General features: G+C 38.8%; 1 protein-coding gene across 1 annotated transcript in view; it reads right to left on the reverse strand.

Annotated features, from left to right (window-relative positions):
• EPRS1 (glutamyl-prolyl-tRNA synthetase 1) overlaps window positions 1-18,410 on the reverse strand; it is a 71,570-nt gene that overhangs the window by 14,323 nt on the left and 38,837 nt on the right. The window contains exons 18-25 of the mRNA XM_077759544.1: window positions 15,146-15,502; window positions 7,375-7,608; window positions 6,090-6,352; window positions 3,946-3,997; window positions 3,295-3,504; window positions 2,829-2,901; window positions 1,228-1,307; window positions 914-1,015 (exon numbers count right to left, since the gene is read on the reverse strand). Of these exons, the coding sequence (XP_077615670.1) occupies window positions 914-1,015; window positions 1,228-1,307; window positions 2,829-2,901; window positions 3,295-3,504; window positions 3,946-3,997; window positions 6,090-6,352; window positions 7,375-7,608; window positions 15,146-15,502 (1,371 nt within the window). The remainder of the gene's footprint in view (window positions 1-913; window positions 1,016-1,227; window positions 1,308-2,828; window positions 2,902-3,294; window positions 3,505-3,945; window positions 3,998-6,089; window positions 6,353-7,374; window positions 7,609-15,145; window positions 15,503-18,410) is intronic.

The following is an 18,410-nucleotide window of genomic DNA, read 5'->3' on the forward strand; positions in this document are numbered from 1 at the left end:
GTGGGAGAAGCATGTAAAACAATAAAAGTCTCTTTTTATGAGAAAGTTAAAGTAGCTACTGTGCACTTATTACGGAAGACATTCAACAAGGTAGTGTAAGAGAGACCGAGTAACTTTTTAAAATGTTCATAAGTTTAGAATATAAAAAAAAAATAAGTACGCCTGGGTGGATGAGTTGATTAAATGTCCGACTTCAGCTTAGGTCATGATCTCACAGTTTGGGAGTTCAAGCCCTGTGGGGGGGGGCTCTGTGCTGACAGTTTGGAGGCTGGAGCCTGCTTCGGATTCTGTGTCTCCCCCTCTCTCTGTCCCTCTCCTGCTTGTGCTCTCTCTCAAAAATAAATAGACATAAATAAAAAAATGAAAAATAAATGTCTGCAAAAGATATAAAAATATATAGTGACCAGAGTGAGAATGTTCTGAAGAATAATTAATTTCACCCCTGGGATTATAATTTCTTCCATACATGGAAGTCCAAAAATACTTTCATTTGAAACTGTAAGGGTCGCCAGAGTGGCTAGCTGGTTAAGCATCCAACTCGATTTCGGCTCAGGTCATGATCTTGTGGTTCGCAAGATCCTGCCTCATGTTGAGTTCCATGTGACAGCACTGACCCTGCTTAGGATTCTCTCTCTCCCTTTCTCTGCCCCTTCTCCACTCGTGTTCTCTAAGTAAATAAATAACTCGCTTTTTTTTTTTTAACAGGCATACATAAATTTGAAGTAATAAAATATACCAGGAAATTATCTTTTAAAGTTATTTTGAGATCAGATTATAGTTCAGCTTATATTTATTTGCTGAATAATTTCTACATAAATAGACAGCACTGCATTATTTACAGCTGGGGGAAAATAAAAGCACAGCCTGCACGATGAAATGGAACATAATTAATATGGAAGACAACTTCTTATACCTCTTCTGCTGCTTCTTCAAATGTAGCAAATGCACTGTGCCCTTCTTGCCAAAGGAATTCACGAGTACGTAGGAAAGGCTGAGGATGTTTGAACTCCCAACGCTGGAAGAGGCAAGGATAAAACCGGATCATTATGGAGAGTATTTCAATTTTTGATAGCAATTTCATGTGGTTAAGTAATCAGAAATGATGATTGTAATCCATAACTGTAATAAAAAAAATATTTTTCTCCCAATCCCTTGAATATAAAAACAAGGGAAAACAAAAAGACTAAGAAGAAGAATGAAAGAACCTAAGAGCGAGCATGTACCTACCACCACATTACACCACTGATTGAGCCTGATGGGCAGGTCCCTGTGTGACTGCACCCATTTTGCATATGCAGGATACATTACTGAAAAGATACAGCAAAATACAGGCAGAGTTAATCACTGAAGCTTTTGTTTCTCTTTGAAGGCTGGTAAGTTACACCAGCAACATAATTTACTAAAAATTAAATAGTGTTTGTGTAAATGTGTATCTAATGTATGTAATGGTAAGTAAGTAAAAGGTATTACTACATTGCATAAAGTGGATTAGTCAAGGAAAACTATCTAATCTTGGTCTTATTTAATGTTCTTTTCACATTAGGATCTACATTTGACATTTAATTTGACTGCTTTTCAGCTGTTTCATTTTCAAAAACACTTAAGTGAAGATCTTACACCATACCACATTCTATGTCATGTTCTTTGCATGATTATACTGTCCAATTTTCATTCAGTCCACAAAGTAGATACCCTAATCTGAGTATTAAAGATGTGGAATCTGAGCATAGAGAAGTTAAATAACTTGCTGTGTCCAGCAAGTTAGATTTTATCTATTTAGATTAAATCTATTCAATGCATCTATCCAGAGTATGAAAGCACTTATCATGAATTTCTAATTTAAGTGAAGGTGGCAGTCCTGTTATAGATACTCACGACTACCTATAATTAGTAAAATAAAACTCTGCCTATCTGAAAACAGCTGGTATCATAATTTCAATAACACATCCTTATATAAGAGTATCACTAGAAGTATGAAATAAAGAGCAAACAATCCCTCACTCTAAAGATGGATAATCACTTTGGAAAACACTTACTAGGCCCCAAACTCAAAATTTCCAAGTGGCAATCCTCCTCACTGCATGTAAGTTCCGGAAAACCACTTGGCCTCACAGAGACCTGCCTCCACCTTCCTCACTCACTACTTTAAGAATAATACACCAAGGAAATGAAATCACTTAGGAACCTATAAAAACCCGATACCAATATAAAGTTCATATTAAAATGAGTAAAATTTTCTAAAGAAATATGGCATAAAACATTAGTGTTTGCAAATTTATAATCAATTCCAAAAGAGGCACCTGAATGGCTCAGTCACTTAAGCGTCCAACTCTTGATTTCAGCTCAGGTCATGACCTCACGGTCTGTGGGTTCAGGTCCCATGCTGGGCTTTGGACTGACAGTGAGGAGCCTGCCTGGGATTCTCTCTCTCCCTCTCTCTCTGTCCCTCCCCTGCTTGTACTCTCTCTCTCAAAATAAATAAACATTAAAAAATTATTCCAAGAATCAAATTCTTGTTAAGTTCTGAAAAGTTATAGCATCAAATAAAAAAATTATAGAGTTTTTTTTTTTTAAAAAGCACCTTCATCCTAATGATTAAAAGCTCTGCAATGAATTTTGCACGCAGAATAAAATTCTATTTTTTCTATTCTAGAAACGTCTATTCTAAGATGAACAGCAACTTCTATACATTCACCTTTATCAACATTCATTCAGCTCTGTACTGTCACAAGAATGGTAAGGATCACGGAACAGACACGGAGAGTGGACTCTAGAAGTCGTTCCTAGGGTCCCAGTGAGTGCCCTCCGGCTCCAAGGCCCATCCTCACCTGTTTCACTCGTAGGACGAACAGCAATTGGTTCTGCCAGCTCTGTTTTGCCAGATCTTGTAACCCAAGCAACCTAATAAGATAAAATCATTTTCCATACATTTTTTAAACAGCACAAATGGAGGAAAATCTCTACTTTAATTTTTGCTACAGAGATTAAGGCACGTTAAAATAATTGCCACTGTTCATGGTAAGAAGAGTAGATACTTACTATCCTTATAAATGTTTAGCAAAAAGTAAGAGCCAGTTAGTTAATGTAACAAACAGTACTGTAACTTGTCCTGAAGACAGACATATATGTATGTATGTATGTATGCATGTGGATATATATATTTAAAACTGGCTGTATATGTATCTAAACTGGTTGTTGTAACTTGCCATTTAAGTTACCCTTCAAGTGTGAACTGAAGATACACCTTGGAGTTTATGAGAAAACTGTAAAAATAAATAAGGCGAGCTGACCTACCTCAGGAGCAAAGTCAGCAACGTGAGTCTTCTCTTTCTCTAATGCACCTTGAGACACAAACATGGGGAAATAGCAGTTTTCAACACCAAGCTTCTTGATCTCGGCATCGAAAAAGTCCTTGATGGATTCCCAAATGGAATATGCCCAGGGACGAAGAATATAGCAGCCACTTACATCATAGTATTCAATCATTTCTGACTTGGTGATGACCTATTTAAAAGAAAAACAGAGTCTATGAAGCCTAAATTAAACCAAAACTACAGTACAAGTGCCAAGTGAATGACAACCATGCATCTTCTCACTGTGGCTGTACAGTGGACTTTTCTATGCTGAGAAACACACCAAGCCCTAAACTCTTAAGGTCTGAATTCCAATCTCGCTTTTCCTGTTAACTATCTTTGTGACTTTGGTTAATCCCTTTATCTCACCATTAAAACAAACAAAAAACCACATTGAATAATGACTATCTCATAGAGCTACTTCTCAATTCAATGCTTTATATGAACATGTTTTGAAAACTGGGACACGTTAAAGGACTAAACTATGTATTGCTAACGACATTACGCATTATTACTTTGTATCTGAACTTTAGAACCTAAATACAAAGTAACTTTGAGAAATTTAAAACATAAAAACCAAGTGAATACTCACTTGAGAATACCAATCTGCAAGATTTTCTTCCTTTTTTGCCTCAAGACCCAACCTGCAAGTATGAAAAATAAAATATAAATCCCTTCATTCATCAATTGCTTTTAGGTTGAATGAAAATGAGCCTCAAAACAGATTAGTTTCTCTTCAGTATGAGTTATTTCCATATGTATCTCTCTTGTATACTCATTCCCAAAAGTTTTTAACCTAGAAAACAATTTCTCCATCTCTTAAAGGTGGTAAGGGACTGTCCACAAAGAACTGGGAAAGTCAAGCCTAACAAAAGCTATGATTTTAATGCAGACATCTCTTTTACAAAGTCCTTTACAAGGCAATGTATTTGTAATAAAGATAGAAATCTACTTACATAGAATTCTCTCACTAAAAAGAAGCCTCTTTTACCATCTCAATCCAGAAAAAATTATAATTAGCAAGATCAGTGTCCCACTGAAAGTACATGTAAAATTAAAAACAATGGCTGTTACATGTGTACATGTGTGCATAGATAAGTATATATAAGCCCTATATAGTCTACAATTTTTCTTTTCTATTTTAGGGACACAGCACATGAGTTGGGGAGAGGGGCAGAGGGAGAATCTTAAGCAGGTTCCACACTCTGCACGGAGCCTGACAGAGGTTCAATCCCATGGCCCTGGGATCATGACGCAGCAGAAATCAAAGAGTCAGACACTCAATGGACTGAGCCACCCAGGAGTCCCTGCAGATTTTTCTTTTAATTGCAGTAACTATAAGTTGAAGGGGCGCCTGCGTGTGGCTTGGTTGGTTAAGTGTCTGACTTCAGCTCAGGTCATGATCTCGCGGTTCATGGGTTTGAGGAGTCCCAAGTGGGGCTCTGTGCAGACAGTCAGAGCCTGAAGCCTGCTTTGGATTTTGTGTTTCTCTCTCTCTACCCCTCCCTGCTCATGCTGTCTCTCTCTCTCAAAAATAAATAAATGTTAAAAAAAAAAAAAAAGTTGCACAGATGCTTCCAAAATAAGTTAGATCTGCAAAAAACAAACAAACAAACAAAAAACCAAAACTATTCCAGATGAGCATCCTTTTCTTGGGACACCAGTAATTATTCAAGACCTTGAATGTGGCTTATGATCCACAGATGAAAATTCACCCAGTAGTTATGTTTCAGAGTTTGCCAACAAAGCTTTATTGGCTTAAAATCTTAAAAGTATTTATATCTCACTTCTCTGCTGTTTTCACTTTTGACATGGCTCAACAAGATGCCTACATGAAACCCAGCCCTTTCACAAAGACGTAAAAGGTGAGAAATTCTGTTCTCTCTTCTACTGTTTTATAATGTATAAATCTGACCGCCCAGTCAAAAGGCAAGAAAAACAACTGCTATATTCTCGTTTAAGGAGACATTGCATGTATGATGTGAGAGCTAAGAGACAGAATTTTAAAATCATCTAAACAAATCTAAAACCAAAAGATCCCACAATAGCAACTGCAAATGACAGCTTTTCCCTTTTACTAAGCCAGGCAAGGAAGTTAGCACAAAGTTCACTCTACTTCCGCCATGGGGTTTACAGACAGGGGCATCACGCTATTCCTACGAACTGGAACTGGAACGTACCGAAACACCATCTGGGCCACTGTTTTGTCTTTAAAATAGCTTTGTTTTGTATTTAACTGACCACATTTAAAATCCTACTGAGAATGATGTTGTCATTATAAAAGATTTTCATTCAAAAAGTCTGCTTAAGGTATAAAACAATGACTACTATCAGGCTACCAACTGTGTTAAAAGGGAGGAAAAAGGGACCGTTTATATATATTTGTTTTTAACCAATTTGTGTGTAACCAAATGATGACCTGTCAGTGGTTACAGAAGAGACTGGCTGTGGCTACCAGTTCGTTATGGTGGTAAGAGAACTGGGAAGACAAGACAAGCATAGGAGTGAGACTTCACTGAACTTTTCATATTCGGAGATTCCTGAACCAAGCAAACGAGTCTGTTACCTACTTAAATAAACAGAAGGCTGACCAAAGCCATCTGCTGGTGCTATACCTCCAGCATTCTCCAACTTCATGTGACGGTCAAACTAACCAAAATTGTTTTTTAAAAAAATAACAGTTGAATTCATTCAAAGCTTTGTTGCACTTCTAACAAAGCTTCCATGTTTTATTACCTGGTCTGTTTCTTAGGCCCTTGCCCTTCTCCTGCTCCGCTTGACGACAGCCCACTTCCTTGGTTTTTAAAGGAGTCTTTCTTTGGGCCATCACTTTGCTTCTGAGGCTTATTCTGCTTTTCAGATTTATTTTCTTTTTCTTTCTTTTTCTTATCTTTGTCCTCAGCCCCAGTGGCAGAGACAGGCTTATACTCTACTCCTGTCAGAGATTTGTACTGTGCCTTCAGCTGAAGGAGTTCTTGGACAGCCTCATCCACTTGATCCTTTAATTTAACAAAAGAGGAAAAGAGAAGAGAATATTTAATTCAAATCACTAAGCACCAATCTCCAAAGCTTCATAAGCAGATTTGAAAACACAAGTAAAGGCAGAGGGGAATAGGGCAGGGGTGGAGAACACTAAATACACTAACCGCTGAGAACAAAAAAATATGATAAACAGGGACCGAACGGTGCAAAAGAGGGACTGAGAAATAGTATTATAACTGTACTATCCAAATAGTAGTCACTAGCCACACATGGCTATTTAAATTTAAATGAAATTTGAAACTCAGTTTCTCAGTCACAACAGCCACATTTCAAGTCTTCAATGGCGACACGTGGTTAGTGACTGCTGTACCAGACAGAGCTGCTACACAATATACCCACCATCACAGAAAGTTCTAGGAGAAAGCACTAGTATGTAACACGGACTCCACTGCAATTTGTTAGGACCCATTAAACTACATACGTTGAGCATTTCACAACCATAAAAATAACAATAATCAAGTTTCTGTATTACTGGTTAAACTTCAAAACCTATAATGACTTACTGTTTCCCACTCACAAATCTGTACCAAAAAAATCCTACTTCTAGGAAGAGAATATAATTAGCACAAACTACACCAGAGCTCAAAATAAATAAAACCTGCCATTTGAGACTGAGTCAGCTTTAGGAGAATGAGTAAAACAAAGAGCAGGCGTCAAGGGCCTACGATGAACCCGGCACTGCTAGAGTCTAGGTCCCCATTCTCCAAGATCTCACAGCCTAGAGAGAAACGGACAATTTAACCAACAGCTAAAATACAGAATGTTTAAGTACCATGTCAGAGAAAGGCAGAGTCTTATGAGAAGTCCAGTCAAATCTAGTTGGGGAGGGAAATGGTCAGCGAAGGCTTCCCCACTACACAAAAGTCATGAACTGAAATATATGTGCAGAACATAGACTTGATGAGCCAGAAAGTGTTCCAAGCAAAGAAAATAGCCTATATAATGTAAAAAACAAAAACAAACTAAATATCCCACTAACCTTAGAGGCTTTTTCAGCTTTAAGTTTTCGAACTACTTCCCCTTGAGAAGCTACTTTGTCAAAAAGTACTTTGGCTTCTGGTGTTTCTGGACCCCGAGGCTCGGAGTTGTTGGCTGGACTTGAGTCTGAACTTTGAGATAACGGGGGCTGACCAGGGATGTACTCCTTCCCAGTTTTTTCCTTGTACTGAGCTTTCAGGGAGAGTAAGCATTCTACAGCTTCATTTACTTTAGCCTAAAAGACAAAAAACAAATTATATGAAACTTTGTGAAATTTCTGAAAATTTCAATGATTATTAGAAATCATTTACTGCTATCAAAGTATTCTTATAATCGTGGAGAAACCCAAGCAACAAAGGAGTTCAACTATAAAAGATCAAAACTAAAAAAAAAAATGTTGAAAATATAAATCCAATTATAATCCTATATAAGTCATAGAAATAAACACACATACACATATAGTACCATAACTTCCCATTTTACATATGTAAACAGCAAATAAATAACAGAATATCCAAGCAAACTGGCAGTGTCCAAGCCCTGGGTCTATAAAGAGTTGAGTCTGAATTTATAAAATCAGAACAAAGATCAGCTCAATGGCTTTGCTATACAAACCTTATTTTCATTAGCCTACTAAACAAACACTAAATACAGCATTAAGACAAACCAGTTTGGGCCCAACTAAAGAATAGTTACATTATTCTCTTAAAAATGTATAATACAATGAGAAGGTATGCTGAGGTTTTAATCAGACATTAACCTATGCACATTATCCTCTGATACTCCAACACAATCAGAATGAAGAAGAATGAAACACTCAGCTCAACTGAGACACTTGTGATTCCAGCAGAGGACAACACAGGCAAAGGACCCAGGCTGGACACCTTACCTGAATGGTAGTACTGTCTTAAGCACAGACCAAGATACCACTGAGAAGCCAAGGCATCAATCGGAGAGAAAAAGGGCCTCCGACTTACCCTCTCCAAGTTTCACGGCTACATTATAACAGTGCTCCAGACAGCTAAAAGCAACCCAACAGAAGCCAGGAAGAATACCACAACTGGGTCAAAGGTGTACAGGGAGGGAGCACTGGGATACCTTCAAAGAATTTGTGTCTGTGAGTCAACAACTGACATTTCCTTGTCCAGCTCACTTATGATACAATGCTTTGCTGCCTACTGAAGTAGAGTGTCACACCAGGTGCCACACAGAAGGAGTAAAGAGAAGAGGAGAAACCACACAAAGAGAAGCAGGAAGCTTACCGGAGTTGTACCCCTGACCTGTCTCTTGTTTACATTCTGTCTTTAGAATTAAAAGCATTTTGGGGCACCTGGGTGGCTCAGTCAGTTAAGTGTGTCTGACTTTTGGTCTTGGCTCAGGTCACGATCTGACAGCTTATGAGACTGTGCCCCACGTCGGGCTCCATGCTGGTGATGCGGAACCTGCCTGGGATTCTCCTCCTCTCCCTCTCCCTCTGCTCATGCTCTCCCTCAAAATCAATAAATAAACTTAAAAATAAAAAAGGAATTAAAAGCATTTTGACAGCAGAATCTACCTGTTCCTAAGAAATAAGACATAGTTAATGAGACATAAAACAACCAAGGAAAAAGAAACTTCCATCAGTTAAAGAAAGAAAATGGGAAAAAAATTAAGGGACTTTCCTGCAACCACTTCTACAAAAAGAGGCCTTTGAAAGTAGTTCCAATCTCCACTCTAAGCAAGTATTGACCAGAGTCTGAAGTCAAATGGCACACACTTCATGAAGGAAAAAACAAACCTTGTTTGGCAAGATTACAATTCAAAATACTATAAAGAAGAAAATTCTAATGTGTCCGTCACTTCATTATTACATGGTATTATAAAAACAGAGTAAATTATATATACTTATATCCCCTCTGAGAAACGGAATAGTGTGGGTAACTAAGTTTTCTATTCAGGTTATTTTTCAAAACAATAAAACTATACTACTCCCTATGCAGTTCTATCTGAGGATTTAGAAGGTATCTACAGATTCTTGAATTAAAATTATCAATATAAAAATATCACCACTATCATTTTATGGCCTACTTATTTACTGCGTGCTAGACACTATGCTAGGTGCTTTACGTGGATCATCTTATTCCTAATTTTATAGAAGAAAGATGTAAAGCTTAGAAAAATTAAGTACCTTACCCAAAGTTACACACCAAGTGACAGAAGAGCCAAGATTTAATCTAGGGTTTATTCTAGAGTCTGTGATCTTGACCCTCACCGTTTGCCAAGCATCCCATAGGGTATGAAACAATGATCTAAATGTCCAGTTTACTACTGCTAACATGCCATGAAAATGGCATTTTCAGAAGATATCTTTGATTCTTACTTGATGATGTCTTGTAGAATGAGGAAAAAAATGTCTCTCAATATTCTAGTTTTCTGGAATAAGAGGCATTTACAAAGGGATATTGGATGGCACTACTCAATACAAGAGTAAAGCACAGACCCTTACAAAGCATGTGCTGATGATACATTTTTAAGTTCTTCATGGACAAATGTCATTTTAAACTTCTCTACTGTATGACAGTACAAACATGAAAAGTTTTCAGTAAATAACTGCTGGTGCAGATGAATGAGAAAGGAAAGCCTACACGAGAACGCTTCCGAGGAACTTTAAGACGGGAGTCTGAGAAGTCAACACGGTCCGCAGGTGAGGTAGAGATGGATGATAATCCAAAGCGGGAATTCTCCCAAGTTGGGGAGGGGAAGAAATGAAGCCTGTTCTCCTATAAAAAAGTCTGCTAGGAGATTTCGTGAACTAAAAGTGCACAGGTTTTCAAAGAAAGGTCTTTTTTTCCTAAATCAGCTAATTAGAACTCTATGTTTAGCTTAAATAAATTTTATTTAAATCTATTTAAATCCCAACCCTGCAAGGAATAGCCCAATTATGGAACCCCAATCCCAGGAGCCAATGCAGCCAAGCGGAGACCCAGCCTGGAATCAATCTGGGTTGGAACACCTGTTGTGCTGTTTCTCAGTTCAGCTACTCGTTTGTTTACCTAAATCACGATGTATGTGCTATTTTTCTCAGACACAAATCAACCAATACAAACTCCTGAGATTTTCCTAGAAGATCCCTAAGCTGTAGTCAGTCTTGTGAAGTGTCCTGTCTCACAAGATGGATGGATTTATCCTTGCTTAAAGCAAAAGCAAGTTTGCATTAAATACTAAATACAGATACAGAAGAAACCTACCACACACAAATCCCAAACAAGAACCTCAAAAGATGAGTTTGTTTCTTCTGATTTTCTCCCTCTGCAATTATTTTTTGGCCTTAGAATTCTTAAGACTATTTGGGGTAGGAGGGCACCTGGGTGGCTCAGTCGGATGGGCATCCGACTTCGGCTCAGGTCATGATCTCACAGTTCGTGGGTTCGAGCCCCACGTCGGGCTCTGTGCTGACAGCTAGCTCGGGGCCTGGAGTGTGTTTTGGATTCTGTGTGTGTGTCTCTCTCTCAGAAATAAATTAAAAATTTTTTAAAATATTAAAAAAAAAAAAAAGACTATTTGGGGTAGGGGTGAGGGGCAGTGGTTTCCTTGAACAGCCTGTTTACCAGACAAAAGGGTAGGACAATGGGATTTCCTTTCCTTTCCTTAAGCTAAATACAGATACTCTATGATTTGGGTTTTAAAACCACAACCACTGGTGTAAAATATCAAAGAACACAAATTGGTAGAATATGGAAGATGAACTGCTGGGGGCATAAAACACAAGGTGCCATGAACTGAAATGCTACATGTGCAGAAGTAAAAGACAATCAACATCTGTCCTCTGGGACAGGATCAGACGAAAAGAATCTGTTAATGACAAGATGAAACAACTGTGAATTGTTTTTTTTTTTTTAAGTTCTTATTTTAGTTTTGAGAGAGAGCGCATGGGAAGGGGAAGGGCAGAGAGAAAGGAGGACAAAGGACCCAAGGCAGGCTCTGTGCCAACAGCAGTGAGACCGACACGGGGCTTGAACCCACAAAGCATGAGATCATGACCGGAGATGAAGTCAGACATTCAGCCAACTGAGCTACCCAACTAACTGAGCCACCCAGGCACCCCTAAGTTATTTTTACTTAACAAGATAATCACTGGATTTTGCTGCCATTTATTACTTCAATTAAAAAGTCATTACTATAGGGGTGCCTGAGTGACTCAGTCGGTTAGGCATCCGGCTTCAGCTGAGGTCATAATCTTGTGGTTCATGAGTTCAAGCTCCACGTCGGGCTCTGTACTGACAGCTCGGAGCCTGGAGCCTGCTTCAGATTCTGTGTCTCCCTCTCTCTCTGCCCCTCCCAGGCTCATACTCTATCTCTATCTTGAAAAAAATGAATAAATGTTAAAAAAATCTTTTAATAAAAAAAGTCATTACTATAAAGGTTCTCAACACTCTGTCCTCTAGGAGAAGGGTCAGTGGACTTTCCAATGAAGGGCCGGATCAATAAAAAAATACTGTAAGTTTTGTGAGTCTGTTTTAACTACTCAACTCTGCCATTAGCCCCGTAAACGACCTTAGACAATATGTAAACTAAAAAGTATGGTTGTGTCTCAATAAAATTTCACTTACAAAACACAGGTGCAGGTCAGTTTGCCAAACCTGGTCCTACAGTTTAAAGCGCTGTAAGTGTTCCATAAAGCCTCTAATTTACCATTTTCTGACTCCCATTTCAAGCAACACTGTAATTTCATGTTTAAACTGCATTCATTTAGATTTCAAATTAGAGAAATGTGTTTTATTATTTATCAAAGTTTCATTTTTTGAAACTATAACTTTAGAACTTTACCAGTTAGTACTTCAAATCTGAAAAGAGACTTCAAATTTGAAACTAACTCCGCATTCAGAATTATTTTATCTTTGGTGTCTTCTCAGATATGCAACTCGCACTGTATCTGCATGATCTATTGTTGTGCAACAACCTCCCCAGCAGGAGAAGAACGAAAGAGGAGAAGGTGGACCTGAAGGAGAAACTGAAGGTAGATTCTTCCAAGTTTTCATTCCTTGCCTACCTTTTGCTTATACTGTGCCTTTATGCTTACAAGTTCCTACACAGATTACCTATCTGATCCTCAAGTGGGGGGCGGGGAGGGGGTAGGAGAACAGACGGATGGACAAACAGAAAAAAGTATAATTGAAGCTTGTAACTATCACTTCAGCATTGAACATGACTTAGCAAAAGAACTACTTTTGTAGGAAATGGAACTGTTATGAGTCTTAGACAAGTTATTAATGTAAAATACATATAAACTTGCTTAATAAATTAATAAACTGGTAAAACCAGAACTCTTTAGTGTTCATAATGTAATATACCACTACCATCACATCTAATGGGAAATAACTTGGGAATCTGACTGCAAAATTGAAATCCAGGCTGTGTAAACTTCAGGAAGTTACTTTCATATCCAGTTTCGCACTGGCTGCTAAAATGAACAAATAAAAAAAGGGAGTATTATTTGGACATTCTTGAACACAGCTATTGGGGAAGATTAAGTGTAAGAATAGCACCAGTGTATAGTACACAGTACCAGATGTCGTCTAAATAACACCTTCCATTCCTAGTAACTGGACTGATTGTCTGGAACAGGAGAAAGCACTATGTACTACTGTTAGCATTTAGAGAAGAAAAAACATAAGCAGGATTTTGAAACACTGATATGGTGCATTTTAAGCATTCAATAAAACAAGGTTAAACTAAAGTCAGCTTCATTTCAGTATCATTCATCATTATCAAAAAGCATGTAGTAAAAGTATCTGCCTAACCACCATAGAAATTTAGATTTTTTTTACCCACAAAAAATGGGTAACCTTTTCATAAGCCTGAAAATGCTGTTTTAGGAAAGTATGACATAATCCATTAACCCAACGAGATGGGGGGTGTAGTTGGCTGCTGCCCTACGTATAATGGCTGCTGCTGTTACTACCCAGACGTAATTAGCTGGCCAAGAATCAGCACAGAATCTCAATGTACTCTACTCAGAATGAAGGAATTTAAAACCAAAGCTCTTCCCCTCAAATTACATCTAGAGAGGGGTCCATAGCTTTTGTCTGATCTATAGAGTGGGTCATGTACAGAGTGGAAAATACTCCTCACCTTGCCAAAGGGTAGGAAACATTAAGGATTTATATCCTAAGCTACAGGCTTTATTGCTAGAAGCAGAGCTATTTTAAGGTCATCATAGCTCTGCCGGACTTCCAACAGGCTCACTAAAGAGAAAAGAGAAGAGATTTCTCACACTTCACAACAGAGACAAAAACAGTAACTTCTGGACTGAAGCCCTAAGCTCTCCCTGCAGCATCTTTTCTCCTCAGCAAAGGAGACATGTCAATGAAAGAACGAATCTTAGGGGCACAGTTAGCAACTGTCACGGGGTAAGGAACCTCTTCCATTCTTCTCCAACCAAAGCCCAGGACACTGATGGGACGACAAATCCCCTCCAGTCACAGAAGTCAAGTTCAAGGGTTCACCACACCTCTCTGTGTTCTTGTTACAGCCCAGAGTCTACAATTCTTGAAGTTTATGAGTTATATAAACTTTATAGTTTATGAAACATGAAGTTTATGAATAATATCCAGTTATAGCACTACTCATTTAGTCGTGTTTTAAAACTACACTACTGTTCAAACGGAACTATACATCTTGATTATTAAATACGGCCCTTTTCTATCACAGACGCCATTCCTTTCGTCTCTTCCAGCAAACAATCCTGTTCCACAAGCAGTGCTACCACCCATTTGGCTAAATGTTTTGCCTAAAGTTATCATTAAAACAAGAATAAAATGTATACTTTAGTCAAAACTTAGTATTACTTTAGTGTTCCCCTCAGAAGAATGAGAAATAGTCACTGGTCAAAAACCTGTGGGGGTGCTGGGGCGGCTCAGTCGGTTAAGCGTCCGACTTTGGCTCAGGTCATCATCTTCAGGTCCATGGGTTCGAGCCCTGCATCAGGCTCTGTGCTGACAGCTCAAAACCTGGAGCCTGTTTCAGATTCTGGGTCTTCCTCTCTCTCTGCCCCTCCCCTGCTTGTGCTGTCTGTCTCAAGAATAAATAAACGTTAAAAAAAAAAATAAAAAACAAACAAACCTGTGGACAACCCATTACTCCCTGAATACACCTTGAACCTCATACCTCTCTGCCTCTTCTGGTCCGTGTCTTCCATACCTGGCCCCAGGCCAGCAGCATGTGCATCCCCTGGACAACCTTCTACAAATGCACATTCTCTGCATACTCAGAAATTCATGAGGTAGGACCCGGCACTCGGTGTTTTAGCAAGCTCTCTAGTAATTCTGATGTACAGTGAAGCTAGAGAACCACAGATCTACACTTAAAGAGTACCTTCCCTGAACTTTGTTCATCCATAAAGGGCTTCCTCTACCTCAGGACTATTACAAATATCCTTTATGAACTCTTGCCTCCTTCCCTTGCCTCTTATAACCATGAACACTTCTGAGAGCAGTTTACACATCATCCAGGACTTCGGTCACATCACATGGGATACAGTGTGCATGTTTCCTCCCCCACACCCTCCCAGGACACCCTCCCCCAACTACAAGGTGAGCTGCTTCTTGCTAGTATCTCCAGAGCTTGGGACACAGCAGGAGGCAACAGTTAAGTGTTAACTGTTCCGCCAAAATATTCAAGCAGACAGCCCATAAACAACATGTCTTCAAAGAAGAGGAGATGCAACCATCCTAACCCATCTGAGTTCATGAGCTTCCTCACAATGCTGTCTCCACTCATTCCAGCCTACTGACCTTGGGGGCCTTTTCAGCTTTCAGCTTACGAACCACCTCTCCTTGTGCAGCCACTTCATCATACAGAGATTTACTTTCCAGAGGCCCTGCTGCTGATACGGAAGAAACTTTCTGTACCGCTGCGGCAGGATTTCCAGGCTTGTACTCATGGCCAGTTTTCTCCTTATATTCAGCTTTCAAGGCCAAAAGTTGCTTTACAGCTGCATCTATATCTTCCTTTGCTGCTTTCTTGGCTTTTAATTCACGAACCACATCCCCTTGAGCGGCCACTCTGTTGTAAAGGACCAAGGAATCCTCAAATGTAGCAGAAGTATTATCCAAAGAAGGACCTGGTCTTTCCTTAAAAGGAGTAGCTGGCTACAGAGGCAGAAAACCAACAGTGAAATAGTTAATTCATGTCAACTGTCTTCCCATAAAATTGTACACACTGTCTTCTAACATGCCATGCTAAAAAATTTTTAAGTTTTAACCCCCTAAAAAGTTTAAGTAAACAATCTCATTCCTAACGATTTATCTTAATGAAAAATGACAGAAGTAAACAAACACAGATGTACATGGATATTCACTGGAACATTTGTATTACAGTAAAAAACTGAAAGTAACCTAAATCTTTACCGTCAGAGGTTTAAAGAAATTGCGACACATCCAATATATTGGAGAATAAATCATTGTTCTACCAAATACTAGCTGTGAGACCCTGAATTACTTACATAAGCTGTTTCTGGTTTTAACTATAAGAGAGGAATAACTGTATTGAACCCATCAGTGTGATGGGAAAATAAAAGGTAATAAATCCGTGTAAAGCTTTTAGTTACAAAGGCTGAGAAAAAGCGAGTATCCGTAAGTTTTAGGGGTTATTAATTTTTTAAGAGAGGAGACAATATCTAGCTTGTTGACAAGGAAGAGGAGACAATATCTAGCTTGTTGACAAGGAAGACTTCCACAAAATATTGTGATACAAATTTAACTCCATACTGTGAAACAATTCCATTTGTAGAAAATTATATATTTGTGGGCAAATGGTTATATATAAGTATATGCAATAAGCCTAGAGATATGTTTACTGAAATGATCTCTAGGTGGTGAATAACTATGCCATTTTTATTCTCAATATCATACTTTCCTTCTGCGTAGGATGCTTTCCACCCTACTGAAATCCTTCCAAATTTAAAACCCAGCTCACATCATACTTTCCCCATGACTTTTTTTCTTTAATGGTCTTCCACTTAACTTTTCAGAATCTCACCCACATTCATGAGTCATGTGCATTAACTCCAAATTGTTTCATCTCTAGTCCAGAACTCTGTCCTGGCCCCAAACCCAGCATTCTGGATGGTCTTTAAGACATCTTTACCTAGACAGCTAAGAGGCACCTTAAGCTACATCAGAGCTAAATGCTACATGCATTTAACATGGGGTTAAGTTCTGAGATTAGCATATGAGTCAAAAACCACATATACTTAGGGCACCTGGCTGGCTCAGTGGGTAGAGCATGTGACTCTTAATCTTGGGGTCAAACACTGGGTGTAGAGGTTACTTAAAAAAATAATAAAACCTTAAAAAAAAAAACCCACATACACTCAAAACTACTCCTTCAAAATATACAACCATGATTGTTAATATACGCATATAAATCCCTATTACACAGTAAAGAAATAATACAATGAAGGGAGCCATTCTGTGTCAAAAATATATATTATCTTCCATTATACTTATTTTTGATAACATGAACTGACTCACTCATGCCTGCAAATAGGGAAATGATATTAGGGTAACACTGAAAAATCACACCACCTGGTGGTGATTTCTCCCAGTGTGTTCATGTTTTACGTCAGACAAAGAAGCATTCAGGAAAAGGCTTTCTCACAATTAAAAGAAAAAGCTTTAGAAGTGGCTTCCTTGAGGGCAGGTGGTACTTCAAAAACATTCTTTACCATAACATTAAGCCATCAAATGAAGGTGCACATGTAAATGAAGAAATTTCAGAAAGCTAACCTCCTGAGCTTAAAAACAAAACAAGACAAAAAAAAAAAAAAAAAAAAGAGGGTCCATGCTGAGTCAGACTTTATTTCTGATGATACTGATCTCTATTAGAGGCAAACACCCTCAAAGCTACGGATTAAAGACAGAGCATTAGCCTTAAGATTTAAGGCTGGAAACAATGCCTGACTGCTATGCTGGATACCAATGCTAATCAACTGTTCTTGAATTTCTGAGGGTCTGTGCAGGTTCCAAAGCATATCCACAAAGTTTCTGACACTCCCTCCATCAAGAGGAGGAGTCTATGTGCCCTCCCCTTGAATGTGGGCAAGCTCATGAGTGCTCGGACCAACAGAGAACCGGAGAAATGATACTATGTGAGATTTTCACAGTTAAATCATAAAAGGCAATGGTGTTTCCACCGTGGCTATTGGACATTCACTTTTGGAGCCTGGAGCTGTCACATACAAAGTCTCAGTCCCCTGACACTACCAGGCTAAAGAGGTCACTTGTAGCTCTTTCATTCGACACTTCCCCTGGGTGAGCCACTGTGGATGTCCGGTCTAGCTGAGCCTTCGATGACTGCTAACCAGTTACCACTTGACTGAAACTACATGAGATATACAGGTTCTTAGTGTTTTGCGCCAACTCTTATTTTCCCTAATAAAGCAGCCGTATTATTTTTAGTATGTCATTTTACAAAACATAAAGTTTTTCAGGTAAAACAAATTTCTGAAACCAGTATTACACTATATGCTAATTAACTAACATTTATATAAAATTTTGAAAATAAAAAATACATAAACTTAAAGCATAACACTAGCATCTTTACAGGACACGTGAAAGGTGAGAAGAACAGGTGGAAACGGGGACCACTGAGGGAATGCGTAGTCACATTTCCCAGTTCATGTTTATTTCATCACAGATACTAGTGGTGCTCAAAGTGTGCTCTCTAGAACCCAGAGGATTTCTTTCCCTTTTCTTTTTTTTTCTTTTACTGTTTACTTTTGAAAGAGCACAAGCTGGGAAGGACCTGAGAGAGGAAGAGAGGCAATCCCACTGTCAGTGCAGAGCATCACGGAGCTTGAACCCACAAACCGTGAGACCATGGCCTGAGCCAAAGTGAACACTTAACTGACTGAGCCACCCAGGCACTCTGAACCCAGAGGATTTCTGAGACCCTTTCAAAGGAGGGCTACGAGCCCACAGTTATTTTTATGACACAACTAACATGTAGTCTGTCATTCTGAGTCAGTCCTTCATGAGCGTACAGTGCAGTTTCTTG

The sequence above is a fragment of the Crocuta crocuta genome, unplaced genomic scaffold, assembly GCF_008692635.1.
Source record: "Crocuta crocuta isolate KB4526 unplaced genomic scaffold, BGI_CrCroc_1.0 scaffold556, whole genome shotgun sequence".
NCBI classification, from domain to species: domain Eukaryota; kingdom Metazoa; phylum Chordata; class Mammalia; order Carnivora; family Hyaenidae; genus Crocuta; species Crocuta crocuta.